The 22761-nt window shown below is 40.4% G+C and overlaps 1 protein-coding gene and 2 long non-coding RNA genes across 16 annotated transcripts in view; all 3 read left to right on the top strand.

Annotated features, from left to right (window-relative positions):
• KLHL29 (kelch like family member 29) overlaps window positions 1-22761 on the top strand; it is a 391073-nt gene that overhangs the window by 64593 nt on the left and 303719 nt on the right. For 7 of the 14 annotated variants that reach the window (XM_040553905.1, XM_040553903.1, XM_040553904.1 and 4 more), the window contains one exon: window positions 284-378. The exons of 2 other annotated variants lie outside the window; for them this stretch is intronic. Coding sequence is in view for 1 of the 12 variants with exons in the window: in XM_040553898.1 (XP_040409832.1) it covers window positions 284-378 (95 nt within the window). In the remaining 11 variants the exon portion in view is untranslated. Of the gene's footprint in view, window positions 1-283; window positions 379-10366; window positions 10464-11202; window positions 11286-11713; window positions 11863-12442; window positions 12597-22761 lie in introns of all 14 variants that reach the window. 5 more of the 14 variants (XM_040553899.1, XM_040553900.1, XM_040553902.1 and 2 more) reach the window with 4 other exon arrangements.
• LOC121068601 lies at window positions 6047-9738 on the top strand. The gene is made up of 2 exons (XR_005818981.1): window positions 6047-7266; window positions 7526-9738. It is a non-coding gene; the product is annotated as an uncharacterized LOC121068601 (long non-coding RNA).
• LOC121068602 lies at window positions 16835-20586 on the top strand. The gene is made up of 2 exons (XR_005818982.1): window positions 16835-17202; window positions 20136-20586. It is a non-coding gene; the product is annotated as an uncharacterized LOC121068602 (long non-coding RNA).

Genomic DNA, 22761 nt, shown 5'->3' with positions numbered 1-22761 from the left:
TCCTCCACATCCTTGATCAGAGGGTTAACACCGTGTTATCTCGGGTATTAGATGCTCTTTGCTAAACCTTAAGAATCTACCAGCATCCAACTCCCCATGCTTCGTAACAGAGTTCTGTCACCTTCAGAGGATTAAAATCTTCATGCCGATCATGGTGGCGTGTATCATTTCCCATTGTGCAGCTATTTTTTTCTTGTACTGTGGCTCATTTAAAGGCTGTTCTTATTAAGCATAGGTGACTTCATTTTTGTGCGTTAAAATAATTCTTCTCTGCTCTTTCTAGGTAATCTGGCTTCTCAGAAACCTCCTGCTAAATGCAAGGGTTTACTGACTGTTACACGTGAGGCTGATTTTGGTACAGATTCTGGATATCATAGGGTAAGTGTGCAGTTATCTGTTTTTTGCGTTTTTCTTTAATGCTCTTGTCCACTTAACACACTTTCCCTGACTGCAGCAAATCCCTGTCAGAACATTTGCAACCGACCATCTGTGTTACTACACTTGGAAAAATAATGTAGTAAGATGAATGCTAGTGTTGTAAACCTGATAAAAGGTATTTGAATTGGGCTGTACATCTCCTAGAGGGAGCAAAGTTTGTCATGCAGACTTGCAAGTCTATATCTTATAAAACTGCAAAAAGCTGTAAGCCACTTATCCAAGTGTAATGATCATTTTGAGTTTTAAGTTATAAAATACACTTGCATCTTTGTGTTACAAGTAAAACATTCTTTATAACACAATTACAATCTTGCAGACTTCACAAATGTGTCAGAAGGCAGAATCACCTCTCTGGACCTGCTGGTTATACTCTTGCTAATGCAGTCCACGATGGATGCATTTGCTTTGTTGCACGGGTGTATTTCTGGCTCAAGTTCGATATGTTATCTGCCAAGACCACTAAGTCCTTTTTTCTCCTAATTTGAATCTGTTTAATTTTTCTCACACTGTTGTGCAATTCTGGTGCTTGCTGTTCCCTTGGTAGATTCTTTGCTGAACACCTCAGCATCCCCAACATCTTGGTTGTAACCTTCCTGTCAGCCTCTTCCCACAAATAGGTTTGTACTACATGTTGGAAACTATTTTCATGGATGTATTTCACTGCAAATCTAGCTTACAGATTTCAGTGTAGCCTTGATAATTTAAAAATGTTTTTCAATTCCTATCATTAGTATGTTCACGGTAAAACAGGAAATTTTGTGTATGCTTGGGTGTGTACAAGTATGTGTAAGAAAGTGTATTTAATCTTTTTCTCTGTGCTGCCAATACAAAATCATAAATAGTTTATATAATAATAGAAAAATGAAATTACTGCTTGAAGTTGAGCCTGAATTTTGAATAAGGCTTTTATTTTATATTCCTTCTTTGTTTGTCCCTGCATGTGTATGCAATGCTGTAAATTGCGGATACCAACAACTGTAATTGTATTGCAGTTGTAGTAAAATCAAACATTCTCTAAACAACCTTTTTTTAGTAGCCCTCACAATGAATAGTGTTATCTTTTTTCCCCTGCTTTAATTGTGTATGTGTTGGGAAATATGCCAGGGAATGGATGCTTAGGAATCCTGCCCCAGCCTTGTCACACAGTTCAGATGGCCCTTGGGGAGGGGAGAAGTGCTGTAGCAGGCTTTGCTGCCTAGCTTGTTCATAATGGTCTACAGAAAGGACCAGGAGAGCATCAGTAGTTTGGTGCTCAGATCATAACTAATGGTTTTGGCTGGGGTGGCTGAAGCTCACGTGCAAGTTCCTTTGTTTATATTGACTGAAGAGGAGAGGAAAAAGCATTGAGCAGGCAGGTGGAGCAAAGAGGGTTTAACACATTGAGTTGGGGGAAGATGGTTGCATGGAAAATAGGTATGAGAAACAGAGAGGAAAAAAATGTATGGGAAAGAGGATGAAGACTTTAACTTGAAACCTAGCATTTTGTTTTTAATTTAGAGAAATGTTGTCCTACTGATGAAGTAGTTATACTAGAGCAACTCATACGGTGATGAGTGACAGTTTAATTCACTTTCCATGGTGGGGAATGTCTAGCAAATCTGGCTCGTGATATGTTGCAGCATTGCATAGTTCAAATCAATATAAAATGCTGAGGATAGTCTTAGGCTGAATATCAACATATTGCATAATTATTCTGTTAGATTACGGTAGTCCTCTGGGTGTTTCTGGTACAATGTCTGTGATCTAGTTAAGGGGGGAAACAAACAAAGAAACAAGCAAACAAAAATTTTCTCTTTATTGGAGCTATTTACCACAAATAGCTGTTGTGTGTATTTGGAAATTATGCATCAGTTTTGTCCAGGCTACCTCATCAAGGCTTCTGCTACAAATTGAGAAGTTGTTCGAAGGAGGCTTGGATGCTTGGATTTTAGGATGAATTTTTGTCCATTTCTAGAAGCGAGCTGCCTGTAGGAGGCACATGCTTGGCTGTCATACACATTTGGGGATATTCCTAGCTCAGCTCAGTCTCCCTTAAAACACATTTTAACTTCTGAAGAGCACAGAAGGTATTTGTGTATGTTGGCCATAACCCTATATATCTTGATGATCACATGCTGTTGCAATTTTGGTGTTCTAACTAGGCAAGTACTTAACCTCTGTTTTTTTCTGGTTCAAACTAAATCAGCTTTCACCATATGCAGCACCTCCTATGAAAGTGCAGGTGGAGAGGAATTTGAAATGAAAGGAAGTAGCGAGCTGTTACCGCGATGCAGTTATTTTAACAGTGGGTCTCGGCACGGCAGCCTGATTGCTTTTCTGAGTATTTCTTACAAGGAGCGTGGGTCAGACGAGGTATGTAAACTCAAAGCAAGACCTCAAATGACCACACGCGTTTAGGTGCTTGAACAGAATGATTGTGTTTTGCTTTTCATTTTTTGTAACATTAGGTGGGTTAAAGCAAAGATTGCGGTTTGTTCCATTCCAGGAGAGAGCAAGCTGAAAGAAGTAGAAGTTGTTCATGGAAGCCCAGGGTCATACTTCTTGTATGAATTTGTGATAAGCTTTGGGATGAAGCAAAGAAACCAAGGAATAACCTCACTTGTATTTGGTATGATATTCATAGAATAATCTAGTTAGGGAAGGACCTCAGGAGGTCATCTCAGCCAACCTCCTGCTCAAAACAGGCCAGCTTCAGAGTAGAGCTGTTTTTTCAGGGCTGTGGCTATGTCCAGGCAAATCCCGAATAACTTTGAGAATGGAGACTCAGCAGCCTCCCTGTTCATCCTGCGCCAGGTGCACTCACTCTGATCTTTTACTTCCTTACATCTAATGAGACTTTTCCCTTGCTGCAACTTGGACCTGTTGCCTGTCCTTTTACTGGCTGACCCTGAGAAGAGTGCCTGTCTTGTGTGTTCCAGACCGCTAACTATTCACTAAATCATTAAAAGTTGGAAATGTGAGTTTATAAAGAGCTCAGATAATGTTTGTCAAGCACCTATGCATAGGAAATCTTTTATTTTTGTTTGTGCTTGAGTTCATTTAACACTTGTATTGGAGTATTCTTTTTAATGTGGCTCTCATTTTGTTGCCCTGTTGGTGTCAGTGAGCAAGGTGGAGTAGGAGGTGGGCGATGTTAATGCTATCATCTCTGTAGGTGCTGACACAAAAATACCTGTGTTCCCTTCTGTCTATAGATGATGCATGTCAGGACATGATTTACTCACGGAGCTCGGAGTTCAGTATGGTTTCTGTTCTTATCTCTGCCACAGCCACCTTTGCAATATTTGTGCCTCAGCTTCCGTATCATTAAAATGGAGATTACATACTCTTATTCACGAGAGTGCTGTGAATTCTACAGTAACTGTTAAATGCTTTTGGTTCCTTGGGAGCAAACTGCTATAAAATAGGCAAAAAATATGTATGTTTATAGTATAAAATACATGCTTGTAGTTATACAGGGATATGTTAACTCTCTACTTCTAGTAGGTTGCTTTTAAACCAAAGAAATAGACTTTTGTAATGTGTTGTTACCATACAAATAAGATGCTTTTATCCAAATTACTTGTTGGAAATTGAAGGAGACATGCACAAGGGTTGCTAGGATGCCCTCATTTTTCACGTTCAAGATTCGGAAGTAGAAACAAAGCTTAGAAACCTGTACTTCTTTTAAATATTAAGTCCTTTCATAGAAGCAGTTAAATACTTTTTTGTCATCTCTAATAATAATGAGTTTTTGGTGCCGGGATGAGTAATAATTGCGAATGGCAAAAAGTTATCAGAGCAGTGTTGCTCAGATTGCAGATTTTATTAATCGTAAAAGAGATTATTCACCTTGAAAGGCTATTTTATAAGTGCTCATTTACATGAAAGCTTACTACCTAATTTATTTTGCTTAAAAAAACAACTTCAAACTTTGTTCTCTCCTTCAAAATCTTGATTATTTCATTCTTCCCACCCAGTTTGCTATAATGTCATCTGTGTTCCTTACTTATCAATGAGACTAATTTCATTTTTACCCCTTCTCTCTCACAAATGTATATGCTTTTTCTTGCATTTATTCCATGCTTCTCTCCTGCATTCATTTCTTCCCCAGTTTGACAAAATGTTGATCTTCTATGAATGACTTGAGGTAGATGTGGTGTTTGGCCCTTTACATGGTTCTGACCTAATGAGGTGTTGGGATTTGCAGATGTAATTAAATTTTCATCCATTTTCTCCCACTTCCTTTAAATTGTTTTCAACACGAGCCTTGATTTAAGTAAAGAAATCGAGCACGTTCTTTGCTGTAGGAATACAATTAGTCGGTGAGACTGCCCTGTGAGCTTAAAGCAGGGTACATACTTAAGTACCTCTTTAATTGGGGCATTGGATGGTAAATTCTTCAGGGTATGGGTACAGCCTTTGCATGTTTATGCTAAAGACTTTGTACACAGAGCGTTGCTACGGCATGAATATTCAACTGCTGCCTGCCCCTTATTTCTTATGCTGAAATATTAATGGAGGCAGTGACTCTGCACCTGATCCTGCAGAGACCAGGTGCATGTAAGCCATCCTGTTGGTGATACTGTGCATGCACCCCAGCCCTTTTTGCAGGATTGTGCCTTTCTGGACCATGCTGAACACCAAAGACTTCCACTGATGCAGCTGGATCTGCAGCTGCTGTTGCTAAAATGATGATGGGCTGCCATGTGGAAGGCAGGAAGCACGGGCTCTGCTCCTGGCTGTGCCACCAGGTCGTCGTTTCAGCCTGTGGAAGGACATTAACTCCAAGGTGGGAATAAAGCTACTACTCAGCGTAGCAAAAGCGATTTCAGACGCACAGATAGAGAAGTACGTTACTATAATGCCTATCGTGACAAAGCTCTCTTCAGACTTTGCAGCTACCAAATTGAGATCCTTCAGCTGGCATTTTCATCACTCAGCCTTTTTCAGGATCAGATTGCAGACAGCTCGGTGGCAAAACACATTCAGAAGTGCAGGATTCCTGCACTCTGCTATGCTCTGGGCTGTGACTTTAAAATACAATTTCACAATTTTTATTGCAGGCTTCTGAGTCTATTTTCTAAACTAATATTTAAAGTAGGCCCCCACCAGTTCAAAGTTAGATGTTTAATCTACAGTGTATTTCAACACAAAATTATGCAGGCTAAAGTAAAGATTGGTATGGTAGTGAAGCAGATTCTTCTGTTTCATGTATATTTGAAAGCTGAGAAAGCTTCTGCTGAAGCCAGACGACACAGGCTTGTCAAATTGTTCACGAACGAAAAGATGGAATTAATTTGCAGTATCTCATTTGCCATCTTGAGTTTTGTCATGAATTTCCCCTACTAGTCAGCCTGAAATGCCAAATGAAAAAGTGTTTCAGTGAGAGATAATATAATATATTAAGAAAATGTTATTGATCACAGTGTGCTTTTACTGGAAGATGACTTTTTCTGACCGGAACACAAGGGATTTTGCCTTGTTATGGTAGGAAAATGTATTGTAATATGCAAACAGGATTATTGTTAAGGTCAGAGCAACTTTGTTTCCACATTCCACTTCCTCTGGAAGCAAGCTTCTCCACAGCAACACTGTCTGCTGGGCTAGGAAAAAGAACAATTTCAGTTTGTAACTTTTTTAAAAAAGGTTACAGCAAGTATTAGCTTCTCGAAGTAAGGAAATGAATGCTGCTCCCCACATCCCCAAAGGTCAGAACTTGCAATTCAATAGTCATTTTGTAAGCATATTTTTTTCTGATGGTAGACTGTTTTGTGGTTATTCTTTGTGTGTTGTTTTTTTAATGGTGGTTGGTCAGAATCAATTAACCCAGGTTTTCTTATTATGCATGTATTAATATGCATGTGTTATAGGCAGAAAAAGTTGCATGCTTTGGTTTAGAGAGGCTTCCACACACAAGGACTACGAGGCACTTAACTTTTATGGGGGAAGATTAACCAAGTGGAAGTGCCTGTGTTGCTCACAGACAGCTTATGTGGGTATATGAGCATGATTACTCTACAAAGCGTGAGGACATAAATTTGTGATGGGCTGCCCGGTACGTGCAACTTAGAACAAGGACGTTTTTAAACATGTTTGACTTAAAGAGGCCTTCCACTGCATAAACAGTGGCTCAAAGCCATCGATGTCCCTGCTTGCAGTGAGGTTGCTTTCTGCTGAAGGGCTCAAAATTTACCCCCCCAAAATAAGTGTCTTTATGATGATATTTCTTGAAGGTATTTCAAGCTATTTCTAATGAAACTTGCCCAAAACATATTCTGCAAAACTTAACTCTTTACCAAATCTTGTCTTTGTGTGATTTAGGTAGTAGTATTATGAGCCATGATAATTTAGACTGGAAACACAAAGGCATTTCAAGTAAACCCCTGCAAATCCAAGAATATTGTATTTTCTCTGTTTGTTTTCCTTTTGTCCCGCTCCACTTCCAGCACATCCCTCCAGTGGTTTTCTGTCTTTGTTGCAATAAATCTCCACTTCAGTGAATTTGAAGATATAAACCTGACTGCAAAAATTCATATCTGGTACAGTAGCTGGTTACTAACCCACTCAAAGGTTTCCACATGGCAAAAAGATTTCTTCGCTGTGACCAGCCATTTCCTACACAGGCAAAGCAGTGGGACTAAAATTGTCATCAACTGTCATTGTATCCTGAAATGTAAGTATATTCCTCTGCTCCATTCTCTGATTTAGTCTGGACAACAAGAAGTTGTTGGTATAAATCACAGGAACAGATCTCAGTTGTATGAAAGACTCAATTCCGTCATCGCCTTTTGCAGACTTTTCTTCTAGCCATGTGCCGGGGAGAGACCGCTTGTGTTGCTAAAGCAAGTAGGTGATATTAAGAGTTGAAAGTTTTAGATTCTGGCTTTTAGGGGAGTAAAATAAGAAAGCAAGTACTTATTTTTTTCTCCTCTTTAGCTGCAAGAATTTGGTATGGTTTATTTAGCACAACAAACATGACTTAACGTTCAAGTGTAGCAAAGGTTACAGAGGAATATCATTAGACTTCCTACAGTAGTACTTTTATCATCTTTATTTCTTAGGGTTTTTAAAAATATACCAAAAAAACCCTCTGTTTTTCCTCCAGTGCTTAAAGAGGAGACGAGTTACTACCATCGCTTCACTTCCGAGTCCCCATGGGACTGTAGTTTAAGGCAGCTTGGCTCCTAGGATCAAGTCGGCTAGCTCGGATGTCTGCCCTGCGGGAGTTGCTCTCCTAAAGATGCTTTATGCTGCCACATTTTCCTACTGCTTGGCAGGAAAACGATGCTCAGCTTTTGTGATTGAGTCTTCCCTGGATGTGCCAGAGCTCACCCCAGTCACAAAACGTTTCTTGTGCAGGAGCAAGTCTCCAAAATGCAGCAGCAGATCGACACGGCTGCTGTCGTGTCCCTGTCAGCTGCCTTTGGTAAGGCAAGGTAGAGTTTCAGCACGTGTATCAAAACAACTCTGGCAATGCAGCTGTTCAGCATTTCCTCACAACCTTTTGTGAGTAGCTCTCCAGAACTCTGTTCAAAATACCGCTGGAATCAGCTAAATGTGGCTAGCCCTGTGGATGAACTTTAGTACTTGGTTTGATGTGCCTGAAAAGATGAATTATTTAAACGTAAATCCGTTTAGTTTTCATGTTCCCTATCCTCATGAACTGAGATGAGGGGGAAGAGGAGAGAGAAAAAAAAAAAAAGAAACCCCATGGGAGAACAGTTTGTGCTGCTTAAATCATAGCCAAGTTGTTTTATTTGTTTTTGAAATAGTTCTTGGTGGGTACTGTAAACACAGGGAAGGTATCTGTCACTTTTACTGCGTTTCGCACCAAGCGTGGAAATTTAGCGGTAAGCAGAAAAGGCAATCTATAAAATCTCTTTGTAGAAGAGATTGATACAATGGCACCAAAGACATCTCTTAATATACGTGTCTAATTGTACTGCGGTAAAGAACGCACACTAGTAAGCAGAGATACTGAGCAAAAACACTTCTGCTGAATGCTTACGATGACACAAAGATGCAGTTCTTCAAGAGCGCAAAAGGCTTTCCAATTTTTTTTACTGCTTACAGGAGTTTTTTAAAAAGCCTTTTGCACAGATAAATTGAAAGATGCAGAATACCTCATCTCTGCCGGCAGTCGAGTTGTAGGAAGATCACGGCCAGATTTGAATCTTGCCTTGCTCAGCCGTGAGCTGCTTTACATCCCCGTGAAAGGCAAATCTACGCAGGCTGGATTTGAATAATGGAGTTGCCGTTAATGTCTAACATAAAAAGATGATTGGTTCTATATTTGATTTACAGGAAGCAAGAAGTGGTGAAGTATACAGTACACGAGGGGATATTTATGCTGCTAATGCTTAAAACACAGCCGAATGTACTGCACACTGTAACCATTTCAAATGGCAAAAACAAAGGTGTGTGTATGGCAGTAAATCCCGTTATTCTGATATTAGAATGGCCCCAGATCAGGATCTAACTGTGCAGTCTCTTCAACATGCAGAGCAAGTCTGATAAGCCACTGTTTAGTTACTGCCTGTTACAGGATTATCGGCTTTGAATCAAAGAAAATAATTTCAAATAGGTTAGGATTTAGGATATATTGTTTCGTCTTCATCAGTTTCTAATGCAAGAATTGTTTTTTCCAATTTATGTGCAAATAGGCTTCTAAAATCTGTTGCTGTGAACTGAGATTTTTGTCAGATTTTTTCTTCATCAAATTACTCTTGTTTTGCTAATAACTGTCAAATTGCACCTCAACTCAGCATTTCATTGATGTATCTTGCCTGCAGTAGCTAACAGTAGTTCTCTGAGGTGTATCACTTGGCTGCTTTGCAAACAGGGTGCTCTTAAGTAATTCAGCTGTGCATTTAGATTTTTTGAAATGTTAAAGCAATTATATTTGATTTTTAGAAGAATAATTCATTGTCAATTCAAACTAGGTGAATTTCTCAAAAAAAAGGAAGGCTTTCTGGAAGGCTTTCTCATAGGTTTGTAAGCTGCACGGACCTACTGCATTCATCGTCCTGCAATGTCTAAATCTAAAGCACATTAGCTATGTTTTTAGTCTATTTTTTAAGCAAACAAAATATTAGTATGGTCTTGATAAATAATATTATCTGCTCCATTTACATGCGTCTACCCTTCCCACCATTTCTCCAGCAAAATCCTTTATAGGGATTGAGGTAGTAGAGCGCCCTGAGTTTGGAGCTGGTTAATAGCTTCCATCATCTAATGTTGTTAGTGGTGATTGCTTCTGGCTGGTTTATTTCTGGGGCAGAAAGATGTTATTAAATAAAGAGCATTTGGTGAGCTTGAGATCAGTTCCGTCCGATACAGCAAATTTACCTCTCTTCCCTAACATACCATTTCTTAAACCGAGCTCTACATTTGGAGCAATTTGTTTGTCTCAATCTACTATTTGGGGAAGGCAACAGAAACAGAAGACAAAACCCTACTTGGCTACTAAACCTCTCCAAGCAAAGTGTGTATTAGCCAATCTTAACTCTCTAGTTTCATTTTGAAAGAAGATCTTTAATATTAAGAAAATGCAGATGAATACCTGGCTTGGTGTGCTCCGTAGACTTGAACCAACAAGATCGATGTATCCAAATTATAGCAGCTTTGTCTAGTGTGGATGAGATGCTACTTACGTTTTCAGGTAAAAGAAATCAACAACTATTAATTTGGCAGAATTATTTATTTCTTACTGATGATATTTCCAGTGTATCTAATCAGTGCAGTCATGAATAGAAATGAAACAATTTAAATAGAGGCACTGTACATTGTATGATCTTGTTTTCTCAAACTATTCCATAATGCAGTGAATAAATTTGTCTGTTCTGAAAAGACTTCTGCAAAAATCATACACAGTGCTTTCACCTCTATTATTTAATACAACTATTTTATAACTCTTGCAAGACAGTGATTTCTGCTTCTGCTACAGGCATCTGGAAAAATACTCATTTGAGGGGAACAGAAGGGAAGTGAAATCTTCTGGATTCTGAAAATCCAGACATGCACCAGAATCACTGGACTGAAAGGTGTGTGAGAAAACGATAAAACCGTCGTATTCCAAACCATTCCCTAACCTCTTGAACAGCAATGTTCAGCTTTAGAGAAGGTAAATTAATTAGTGAAAAGAAGGTGGTTTGAATCAGCACTTGAACTTGTGGGTGCCCAGAAGGAAATGTAGCTGAGCAGGATGAATGTGCATCAAGTCATATGGCAGCACTTGCATTTAGCTCCAAATCTTTGGATAAATTTGGAACACTGTGGGGAAGAGGCAAGTTTGGGGTGGCGTCACTGCTAAGCAATGACTGTCCATCAGACTAGTGGTGGAACTGATGCGCCATGGAAGGGTCTTCGCTCTCCTTGAGATGTTACACAGCGTGCTGTTTGGTTTGGGGTGGTGGTGGCCCAGGGTGACAGTGATAAACTGTGCACTCACTGCTGATGGAGATGTCTGTGTCGTAAGCAAACCAGGGAATCTTACTATGTGATGCTGTGGCCTGCACTGGCTAAAATGCCTTGTTAGGAAAATTTTCCAGCCAAAATTCAAATTTGGGTTTTAAAAGATGTTTATTTCAAGGTTTTAGGAAGCTGACTTTATTACTTTGCCCTTCTGGAAGCTGGGGGGATTTGCTTACTGCAATTTGAATATTTTATATGGGGAGCTTGACTTGTCCTTGGTAAGTAGCAATATAAATAGATTGTGTTGGTAAATCTAAAGCAGCTGGGAACCAGGAAATTAAGGTGTCACTTTATTCTTCCTATTGAAAGAATGCAGATACTGGATGCCATCATGACTTGCGTTACAGAGCCTTTCAGAAGCTGTGACTCCACTGTGTTCAGGCAGGTTTTTGGTAAGCAAAATCTTTCCCCAAGCCCACTGTTTTAATAGGTTTTAGTAGTGTAGTTAATTCCTAGGTACCAGAATACAAATGCGTGCTTCTCCTTCCTAAAACCCTCCTAGGATCCTTCACTGTAAGCCATGGCATACATTTTGCATTTCCACTTGTAAATCTCTAATCCTTAGGAATGGGTTCTGGACAGCGCAAGTGAAACTGGCTGCTGCCTTTATGATCTACCCTTGTCCTTTCTTTCTTTAAATTTAATTTTTTCAACTTGAGGAATTCTAATCTCACAATGAATTCCAACACGTACATGCTCTTAAAAACCTTACTGGCAGCCATCACCCCTTAATCTTTTCGCATTTCTTGTGATTAGCAGAGCTTTTTAATCCTAACACCAGACCCAACACCAACTGTTAACTGCACTTCTTGTTTTACAGCTAAATCTAATCCTTCTAGCAGTCTGAGACCAGCGTTATATTTATCACTCTGAAACTACCAACTGTAAGATGTTGTGGCAGTTCCTGAGTTTTTTTTCCCACTTTCTTTTTCCTTGTCATGGATTGATAAATGCAACGATGAGTCTAAGGTTAGATTTTTTTTATATGGTGATTTCCAGAAAAATATGAAAACAGGTGCTTTCCCCTACCATGTCTTTTTCTCTCCTGTATTTCTTGCCTGACCAGGAGAAGGAAAAATTCTTTCTACCTGAGTTTGTGATTAGTAGCAAGATGTGTAGGTGGAATATGTTTTAGTGGCTTTTTTCCCCTCTCCCTCCCCCCACGCCTATTAATATATCTGTTAGTAAGCTAATGCTATTAGGTTATGCAGACTGGTTAGTGTACAGGGAAAGATAAGACAGCCATCAAATCCTTGCAGTGCCCCAAAACATCTTTCTGTACTGCCAAAGGTTCCGTGTGTTTGTCCATGAGGCAGCAACAGATTTTATATCCAGTCACTTAGCGAAGAAAGGGTAAAGAAATTGCTGTTAATATATTTACTGGTGTGTTTTTTCCCCACCTGGAAAGTTGCGTGGGTGTTTACAGTCTCTACAGGATCTGCTCTGAATTTGCATTAGGGAAGAGGGAAAGGGAGAACTGAAGAACTGCAAACTCTATTTCTCTTTTGTCGTTGCTGCTTGATTTGTTTGATTATTTTTTTCCCCCAAGGTAGGAGCAGGGAAGGCTTTGGCCAGAAGCATACAGTCCCCCACGTGACCCTATTTTGCTGAAATCCTAAAATCATTTTTAAGGCTGATGAAAAGAATGGAAAAGAGGAGTTGAGCAGAGAATAAAAAATAATGCTTCTTCATAATTACAGTAGGTAATAGCAAACTTTGTCTTCTGCTGCTGCTGTCTTTCCACAGTCCATTTTTTCTCAGCTGTGCTTTTCTTTCCCCAACCAAAGAAGCTGTAATTTTTACTGGCAGTGCAAGCTTGAGAAAGTCTTTCAGATTTTAAAGCAAGGTAGGAAGTTTCTATGTAAGTGTGTGTGTGCATATATATGCTTGTATATGTGTATGTATTTAAGGACCAATGGTCTTCACTTTGTGAAAATTTCATGTCTATAGACTTGTCTGAAAGCTCATCTATTTTTTCCATCAATTGGATAGTAAAAGAGCATTTCTTCCTGTGTTCATTGCCTTGCTTATATCCGTAGACCATGTCAGCTCTGGCAAAAATGCTGCCTTTGTATTTAAAACAGGAACAAAATTGCAAAGCTATCAGTAGTTCAAGGCAGTCAAAATGTAACTGTCCTTGCCCTTGTGACATTATTAGATGTATAGTTACTTAAACCTCTTTAATCCATTACTAGCAAGATTGTCTGGTGGTTGGAAGAAGAAGCTGAGCTTTCATCCCTTCTCTGCAGAGCTGCTCTGCACTTCTGCTCAGGAGGGAATACATAAATGCCCGGCGGTTGGGCCTTTGGCTGTCTTCATTTTGTATGGCAATCATGGCATTTTGGGGAGCCACACACGTGCATACACACCCCACCATGCCTGCATTGGCTGTTCCTGGTTTCCTGATGTGGTTTCAGGGCTCCTTGTACCTCTTCTAACAGTTCCTTTCCCTATGCTCTAACCTCCTTTTTTTTTTCCTATTTGTTAGAGTTGAGCCGAGATGGGTTTGTACAAACTTCTGCAGTGTTTTAACAAACATGAGCTGTGATAATTCAGAGATGCCCCTTTCCAAAGGGAGAAGGGTCCGTAATGTACTATTGAAATGGGGCTGCCATGCTTTTTCTCTGCTGCACACCTTTGAGGTCTTTCCTGTAACTTAAAAAATTTTTGTGGGTGGTGTAAAAATCATGTAAACTGTGCAGGTCAGAACTGGTCTTTGTAGTGAGATGCCCATGGAGGGAAGCTGGTGTGCTGGCTGGGATCTCCCTGGCACCTGGGCTGGAGATGCCAGCCCCAGCTGCTCTTCTGAGCTGCAAATGCTTGTGGATATGGAAGGAGGGGATGAATTGAGAGCTGGTGAGAGTGGAGCTGGAAATGTTCATCCCTGGTCTAAAGCTACAACTTGGGAAGCCTTGCTGCACCTGCAGGGCTCATGGTGCAGAGAAAGGAGAGGTTGGAGAGGGGGAGCCCTAAGTTATAGCACCTTAATGTCTCTGTTGCCATTTTCAGTGGTAAACTGGCATAGTGGGGATATAATGTGAATTAGAAGAGGGCTGTGACTGAAAATTGGGGTGACCAACAGAAGAGAAGCATGGGGGACAGGTAAGCACAGAGCTGAGAAAAATGCCAATACCCTGGATAAAACAAAAAAAATCTGGGGTGGCTCCTTCAAACTGGCTGCAGTGCTGCTTACTGCCACAGAGACTTCTGAACTTGAGTGTTGCAGTTGTTTTATACTGTTTACCTCCTTCTCTCTGGCTGAATTTCCTAAAGAGAAATATTTCCCCAACCCTGCCTGAAATCTCTGAAGTGCTTTGTAACTGTTCCCTCTCCAGTCTGTGCTCTGCACAGCTGTTTTCCTGCACAGCATCGTACCTACATGCAGTATAGAAAATCACTCTAGATTATAAAGATAAAAAGCAAAACATATTTATCAGGCATTTCTCTTCTTCAGCAAAGAGGGAATATGTGTTCCTTTGAAGTCTTATAACTGAAAACCATGCTGACAGTTGATTAACGTAGAAAGTTGAATCCTCTATCTCTTCCTTTTCGTTCCAGTTTTGAACTCCAACTACAGAACATGCATGGTGGGTGGCTGACGATCCCATTACCGTGTTCCTCTCCTTCAGTATAGCTGCTGAAAACTTTTTTTCCCCTGGTATGAATTGTAAAAATCAATATTCTGGCTGATGTGGAGGAAGGAGTGGTGTGCAGGTTGATACCTAGGGATCTGCAATCGTTAGGTGTGAGATTGCTTTCTCTCTGCAATGGTTACAATCTTGGTCTTATATACTGCCTACAAATTTTGGTTTTATATATGTAAGACATATGCTCTTACATTTTTATGATAAGTTTAAAGGGGACAGAAATGATTAAGGCTGATATCATGAATAGGAGATGCTCAGTCCCTAAAAATTGCTTGTATAAATAGTTTTCCAGAAGGTGACAGTCCTAATCCCGTACATCAAATTTTATTCATTCTTCTACCTCTGTAAATGTAATTTCTTCAATAGTTTTGAAGCTTGGAAAGTGGTATCCTTCAGGCTACTCCGTACTTTAGAAATTTGTTCACCTCCCTCAAAATAGCAGTGACCAGCGAAGCTGAAATGGAAGAAAATAGTGATTAAAACCTGAATAAGAATGTGTGGAACACAGGAAGAAACCCATGTTCAGAAGACACTAAGATTCAAGAATAAGAAATATTAATACTGATGTGGTCCTGAATCCCAACAGGGCAGCCATAATTTTCTGCCATTATAGACACAGTAATTTTTAACTTAAAAATTTATTTCCTTGTCAGTCCCACAAGCGATCCGTTGATGTCAGCTCAAAATTTAGGCTGCAGGAACGAGGTAGCAGTGAATGGCAGCGCCGCAGATTCTGCGAGCAGGACAGTGAATAGATATGCAAAGCATGTTTTTAACTGCTTGAAATCCAGGAACGCACTGTACCTGACCACATCCTATTTCAAGGTCTGTCAGCTTTGAGGATTCGGCAAGCTACCAGTGTCTCTTTTTTGAACATGCCCATGAAAGTAATTGTGAATGATTAATTTTAATTACTGCTGGCTCAGGGCAGATCCTTGGCTGTGCGGATGGGTTTTATTACAACATGTCTAAGAGTTGTTTGGGCTTGGAAACTCGGAAACTTCTGCAGCATGGAGGGTGGGCTCGGGAAGGAGAATGTCTGCAGGAGGCTCCTTTCCCATCTCCCATCATCACTTAATAGTAGTGCAACACCCACAGCAGCTGCCTGTGGGGTGTGTGCGTGCATTAGTGTAACAAGCACTTGAAATTGGTGGTTGGGGGGGAATGGCTGGAGGTGAAGACAACCGATGGCTGCTCCTGTTGCTTTATGGCCTCTCCTTTGTTTCTGTGCTCTTCTAAACTGGAAATGAGCAGAGGATGAGAACGTCACACTACAAGGACTGTATTTGTTTTAGCTTTCAGATGCATTCCTTCTGCCTTACATGGCCACAGTCGGGCAGTAGTATTTTAAACTGTTAGCATTTAGGGATGTCCTCCAAAACGATCAAATCATACTTGCTCGTGTACCTTCTGTAAAACCTAACCCATGGGCAGGGGGCTGTTATCTCTATTTCAGTGACAGACTGATCAGAAGTCAGTTTGGTATCTGTCTTCCCACAGTCTGTGTAGGGTCTCAAAGGCTCTTGGAGAAGAGATAGGTTTGAGCCTCATCTTACCTCTAGCAGCTGGCACTGCTGGCTCTCATCACTGAACAGCTTTCCTCTCAGACATTAAACCTGAGTGTCGTCATTCCAGTTCAGGAGATTTATTTATTTGTAAGGTTACAGCATGTATATGCAGATACCCATGAGACAAGAAGAGGTCTGTCAGATAAGTTGCTATCCTCCAACTCTGAAATCCACAGGTAAAATCTTGTGCTTGACTTGAGTTGTAGCTTTGCCACAGGCTTGCTTTTTTGACCTTGCTTTTTTTTCCTGTTTTTGCTTTCCTATTAAAAACATGGGAGCTGGGTGGAGACTGAATTTGTTTGCTTATTCTTTTTCTTATGTTCTTGTACAGTACTAACAGGGAAAAAAACCCTTTCAGTTGGGACTGTGTAGAATCAAAAACTGCATGCAAAAATGTCATAAAAACCAACAAACGTCCCCAGTTTAGAAGTGTTTGCTCATGGAAATATTTGTTCTCAGCCAGTGAAATTCAGTTTAGTATTACTAGACTTCATACCATGTGAATGTGCAGATCAGCAGCCCTGATTTATGTTTCTACAGAATTTTAAGGAATATTCCTAGTCCAAAAGTGGCTTTCAGAAAGCTTTCCGTAGCAGGCTTCTCATTTCTGGTTTGAAAGCAGAGCTCTGTAGACAGCTGAACTTCAGTCCCTGAGCTGTTTGTGTATTCCTTAAAAATCTTCCCATTTCATTCTCCTTAGATATTTGTACAGTTCTTAACCAATTTAGTTTGATATTGTCCTTTTAGACGGCGGCAAGCACTACATCTCCCCAAGAAATTTTATGGTGGTGTTGGGAACGGAGCCCAGGCTGCCTGCGCCCCAGCCTGATGTTTGGCTGTAAAATAACACCACCTTCGTTAGCCAGAGGATGACTAAGCTGTCCTCGTAGCATTCTGCGATGGTAAATCTTCCTCCTCCCACTGATGATGGTTGTGTTCACGGTACCCAACTGATTGCCAAAAGTTAGCAGACAGGGCAACATCGGAGAGTCTTGTACCAGCCTGTGGAAATGGTTGGAAAAAGTCAACTTTTCTGATGGTTAGAAGAGCAGGATTGTTTACCCTCTTCCTTTAGCTGTGTCTTCAGTTAAGAGGTAAGATGCCGTGATCGTGGCAGTCTTTTATAGCCGTCTATATAGGTTACTTTTTGCCAAGATAATAATCATCTAGACCATCTTTTCATTAAATTAGCTCAAACAATAAACCTTATGAAAACTGCATTGGGACTTTAGTGCAACTCATTTGTTATTTTGGGTATACCCTTACAGCACTGTGTTTGGTCTGTAGACTGATGGGGAGGGAGAATTGCTGGACTTGCCAAGAGGGTAGACATTTATTTCTTCATGCTTATTTTTTGACTGAAGCCTTTAAATTGGCAATTTGAGTGTGAGTAGCCTTTTAATAGGGTGGGGTAGCCTTTTAACAGGGTTTAAATGTGTGGGGTTTTTTGTTTTTGAGGGGAAACAAGTTGAAAAACATGCTTTCATCTGAAGATTTTTCTTGTATTCTTCCTTTTTATCTTCTTTTTCTCCCCGTATATAAAAAGTGAATAAAGTTGGCTATTACCACAGTTGCTCAGGTGATAAGTGGTCAGCAGGAAGTCTTACGTTAACTGACTTTTTGATCATCTTTAACTTTCCTTAGGTCATGTATGTTCCCTTTTCATGGATCAGTACAATTTTTATATTCTCTCTACCAGTAACTACCTACCTATCCTCGCTTTTACTACAGCACCTTTTACTTGTTTCATGCTTTTTTTCTTTCCCTTCCTTTTTCCATTCTGTACAGTTAAAATGGAGCAAAATGCATGCTTACAGAATATGAGATAAGACACGGAGCAAATCTCAGACTAGAGAAGTTTCACGTAGTGTCAAACTATGCAATTCCTTCTTGCCTTTCTTCAGGCCTTCATGGTGTAACACTTTGAATCACCTGTGATTATGGAAACATTTTTTTTTTCTAGCTTTCTCTGTAGACTAAAATTTAAGTAATCAGTCTAAAACATAAATGGAAATGGTATATTGTGCTGTTATCAGCCACATTGGCTATGAGGAAAAAGGTAAGCAGTACCAGGGATGGGAATTAGCCTTCACAGTGATGGTACACAAGCTGCTCTAGTTTTAGGGACGTTGCAATATCTCCATGTAGCAGTGTCTCATTATCTGGTACTTCTCTATGCATGATGAACACAAGGGTGGTAAAACATCCTGAATCCTCCCTTGAAGATGTTCCTGCCACCAAGGGAATGGTTCCTGGGGTGCAACTCTGGCTGGGTTCAACTTTCCCAGTGCCTTTTGGGGCAGCTTGGCAAATTCATCTGTGAAGGTCTCCATTTGGCATTGTTATACAAGGGGAGTATTTCTTCTCATATAGCTTAAGCGGTGTTGCAGGTACCAAGAATCCCTTCTGAGTTGCCAAGAAAACTGCAGGCAGAATTTTCTAATAATTTGCCAGCGGACTAGTCAGGAGATGATCAAGATGGTTTGGAAAGATCTTCTTTCATGAGCATACTATGCTGAAGCCCCAGCTCCTGGTTTATTTTTGTCCGTGTGCATTTTTATGTAAAACACAGGGCACAGAGGCAATGTGATTTATCCTGGATGGAGGACTTTGCAAAAAAGAGAAGACTTCTTTTTCTCTATAGCTATGAGTTGATAATGACATCAGTTACTTGCCCTTCAGCTAGATATCAAAAAACAGCAGGGTAATTGCAGCATGGAAACCAGCAAGAAGTCAGGGGATGGCTCTTAATCATGCTTACATATCTCCACCAAGGATAGAAGGGTTTAAAAAAGACAAGTCAGCAAAGTAGGGCAGTGTCCATACAAAAACTCTTCTGTCTGTTTTTCCCAAGATTACAACTTCTTCCCCCTTCACCACAATGATGTCTCTTGAAGCTAAATAGCGGCCTCCTTTCTCATTTATGGAAGTGAGAAAGGAAAAGGGAGCTGGAGGATCCAGCTCAGCACTAAAATAGAAGTGCATGGTTTCCAGCTAGCTGGATGCCAGTGTCACAGGTGTGCCCTGGAGATGGTGCCATGCTGCATAAGTAGGTAGAGGACAGCTTGAGTCTGCAACTTGGCATTTGACTAGGGTTGCAAAGACTTTGAGGTTGTAGTGCTGTTCGTCTCCTTCTAGGCCAAGTTCTCAGGTCATTCTCACAAAGGGTAGGTACCCTATGATGGTTAGCAGAAGGGGAAGCATCACTGTTGCTGGCACCTGGTCCTTCCCAGGTCTGCCAGCCATCCTCTTAGTCTTACAAAATCATTTCCAAATCGACACTTCGATTAACAAATAGTCACGCGTTTGTTGGGGAAAACCTTGAATGACCCTCTGAAGAGGATTACATATTTTAAGGCTATTTTGAATAAATGGTCTCCACTGTTGATCTCAGTGCAGCTATGTTGTTCCTTTTGTTTGCAGACTAAGCACTGGGGAGTTGTGTGTGTGTGTGCACACGCAACAGTCTGTCTTCGGCTGCTTTCTGTAAAGGCGATGCTAAATGCAGTGGGAAAAAGCTGGAGGAAAAAAAAGGCAACCAACAAACCCCTGAGAAACTCACAAAAGAAATAGTGAATCTATTATTTTTCGCAAGTCTCATGATTTCTGATTGGTTTTGTCGTCTTTTGCTGCTTCAAATTACTCCTCTTTTTCCTGTTGTTGGAGGTTTTTGCAAGCTACCGGGTTCCTATCAAGGTGCTACATTCACGTTAATAGGAAAATCATGCATTTTCGTGCAGTTCCCTTCCATCTCTTTCTTCTGCTGTTTTCTTTTAATTAATCTGCAACAGAGTCCAGCTACAACAGATAATTCGCTGCTTGTCAGGTTAGGTGAAGGTAGCTCAGTGCACAAGGCACTTTAACGATGGGGAAATCTTCTTCGCTAATTGGATTGCAGTACATGTGTTACTGCCCACTCTAGCTCAACAGAATCTCTTTAATCTGATTGCCTCACTGTTACTTTACACTTTAGAATTTGTGACATTCGACCTTCTCGTGAGAAATAAATATTATTTAATTATCACAGGCTCACAGAATCGCTGAGGTTGGAAGGCACCTCTGGAGATCGTGCAGACCGACCCCTGCTCGGAGCTGGCTGCCCTCAGCCTCCGTGTTGCCTGATGCTTGGACTGTATAGTTAGGAAAATCCAGAATTCAGTATTCTTGATGGGGAGAGCACTGCTGAAGGTTAAGAAAACAACACACCTAAGTTATTTAATATGTTGAAATCCTGATGTGTACACACTCATCCTCCTGCTGAGCTTAATGGAAATGTGTGTGTATTCCTCTGACCTAGGACACCGTTTAGTCACTGTCTTTGTATTCTTATAAATGTAAAGTGTCTTGATTGTAATAGAACTATTTATTTTGCCTCTTTTTCCCCTTTCATCACTGATTCCCTTTTCTACCCTGAAGAGAATTAAATTTCCTACCTGTAAACTCAACTGCTGTTGCAGCAAGTTGAAAGACAGGATGCTAAATGCGTTTGTTGGTACTTATTGAGAATGTCTACATTGTAGTCACAGAAGTAATTGCAGTTTCATGCAAATATACTCAATCTAGCTTGGTATATGCAAATACACCAAATCAGCTAGTTCAAGCACCAATAATGATCTAGCCACACTCTGATGGGGTTTGTAATAAGCTAGCGTACCCTGCTGCTGCTCAGGCTAATTTATGGTGCTCGTATATACATTGCAACCATATGACCATGTCCTTTACTCCTGTATGACGTGCTTGTGTGTGTTTTTTTAATTATTTATCCTTTTTGCTAGGAAGAAGTCTTTCTCACGCTTTGCATTTCAAAAGCCCTTTCCTCTGAGGAACTCACTCTTTGGTCAGACAGGACTAAGGTTAAGTGATGACCTTGTTTGCTCAGGAACATGGATGCTGCTGGCATGGATCTCATCACTGTCCTGGTGCAGGGGTCCTTTGGCAGAAAACATCTTTCAAGAGAGCAGCGTCCTTTATTTTTAACTGATCTCGTTTAAGTCAAAAGCTCTTACACACGTGTGGGAAGTCTGGGAATTCATAGCCACTTTTTTTGAGTCGTAACCACAGTAATGCAGTGGTGTCGTGTGAAGGAAATGAGAAAAATGGATAACCAGATTGGAATGATCCAGGGCTTTAACTCCATGGGAATGCTGACTTAGATTGAAGGTGATGTTTGGTTTTACACCTACAGCACAAGAATGGGCTTTGAGCGGCCCGATGGCCCTGTGCTTGGGAAGTGATTTCTGTGTTGTCTTAGTAAGGAAAATGCCACGAGAAGCATGCAAGTTCATGTTTCTTAAAAACTGCTTAGTGTGCAGGATTTGACAACTTTGTAGAATTATATACCTCTTTTTATACCACACAACCCACTCTTCATATGCAAGGAGTTGTGGCCATGGTTCCAATTAATGCTACACTTGTAAGTGAATGTCCAATGCTGCCTCTTTTGTCTTGTGCAAAAATCCCAGCTCATGTGTGGTGAATTGCTTTGGCAGTTGCCTTTCCATTACCAGTGGGGGAGAATTGTGAAAAGCTACTGTCTAGACCTACTTGCAGAACTATTATGGCAAAAAGAATAATCTTACAGGAGAAGTTCCTATTTCCAGGACCTATTTGTACATTCTGACTCCTCTCCGTATAATAGGATTACACATTTCTTATCACAACTGCAAACTGGATGTGTGCCAGCCATAAACTGTGCACAGTGTAACAATATGATTGCAGGCAATTTTTTTCCCCTGCCTTCCTCTTTCTATCCGTTCCTTCTTATTCTGGGTTAAGGGAAAAAAATACCATATTAGACAGTGTGGGATGAATCATAGAGCATCACTTAAAACATTACTATAGCCTGGCATATAGAAGCAAAACCACTTGACCAATGGGAACTAATTACAGACAAGAAGTGTGCCTTAGGAGAAAGAGATATTGATGTTTGAAGTGTTTCTTTAATGCATATGTTTGAATTTGGGGGTAGAATTAAGATTCTGTTGCTTTGAGGGAATCTTCATCTATTCATATGGTAAATGTGGGATTGATGCCTATAGCTGAATGATTATGGACAGACACACATTGCATTGCTGTTTTATTTAACATGTGAGTTTGATTTACATAGCACTATTGCAGTAATTCTGTCTGCAATGTGCTGGACTGCAATATATTAAACAGGTAAAATAATTTTGGTCTGAGGTAACTTAAAGCTAAATAAATGCTGGAGAGGGAGATCTGAGCATGTGCTGGTTATCTTTAAATAGGTTAAATAAAGGAGGAAAAAAAGACAACCAACACCCCCCACTCTCAAAAACAAAAACAGACCAAAAAACAAATGTAATATGCATGATCAGAAGTGGAATTCTTTTACGGCTCTTACGGTTAAATGTTTATCTAGCTATCTGCAGAGAAATGTGTATTTTCTTGGAGTCTGGCCAGGTGTCAGTGGTAGTTGGCAAGGAGAAGGCGACCCAGATTGCCCTCCCTCAGCATCCATACCAAGCGCATTCGCTACAGCTATTTCGGGATTTTTAAACTTTAGTCTGGGAAAGTGCAGTACGTCTGCTGGGATGAGCTGCAAGTAGCCGTTGCGGCGGTTCAGCCTCTGTTGAACACGGGTTGAATTGTGAACAAACGTGGCAACGTCAGTGGCATTTGGAATCTGCTCTATG

Source organism: Cygnus olor, chromosome 3 (assembly GCF_009769625.2).
Source record: "Cygnus olor isolate bCygOlo1 chromosome 3, bCygOlo1.pri.v2, whole genome shotgun sequence".
NCBI classification, from domain to species: domain Eukaryota; kingdom Metazoa; phylum Chordata; class Aves; order Anseriformes; family Anatidae; genus Cygnus; species Cygnus olor.
Note: the sequence above shows the minus strand (reverse complement) of the source record. Positions and strands in the feature narration are given on the sequence as shown.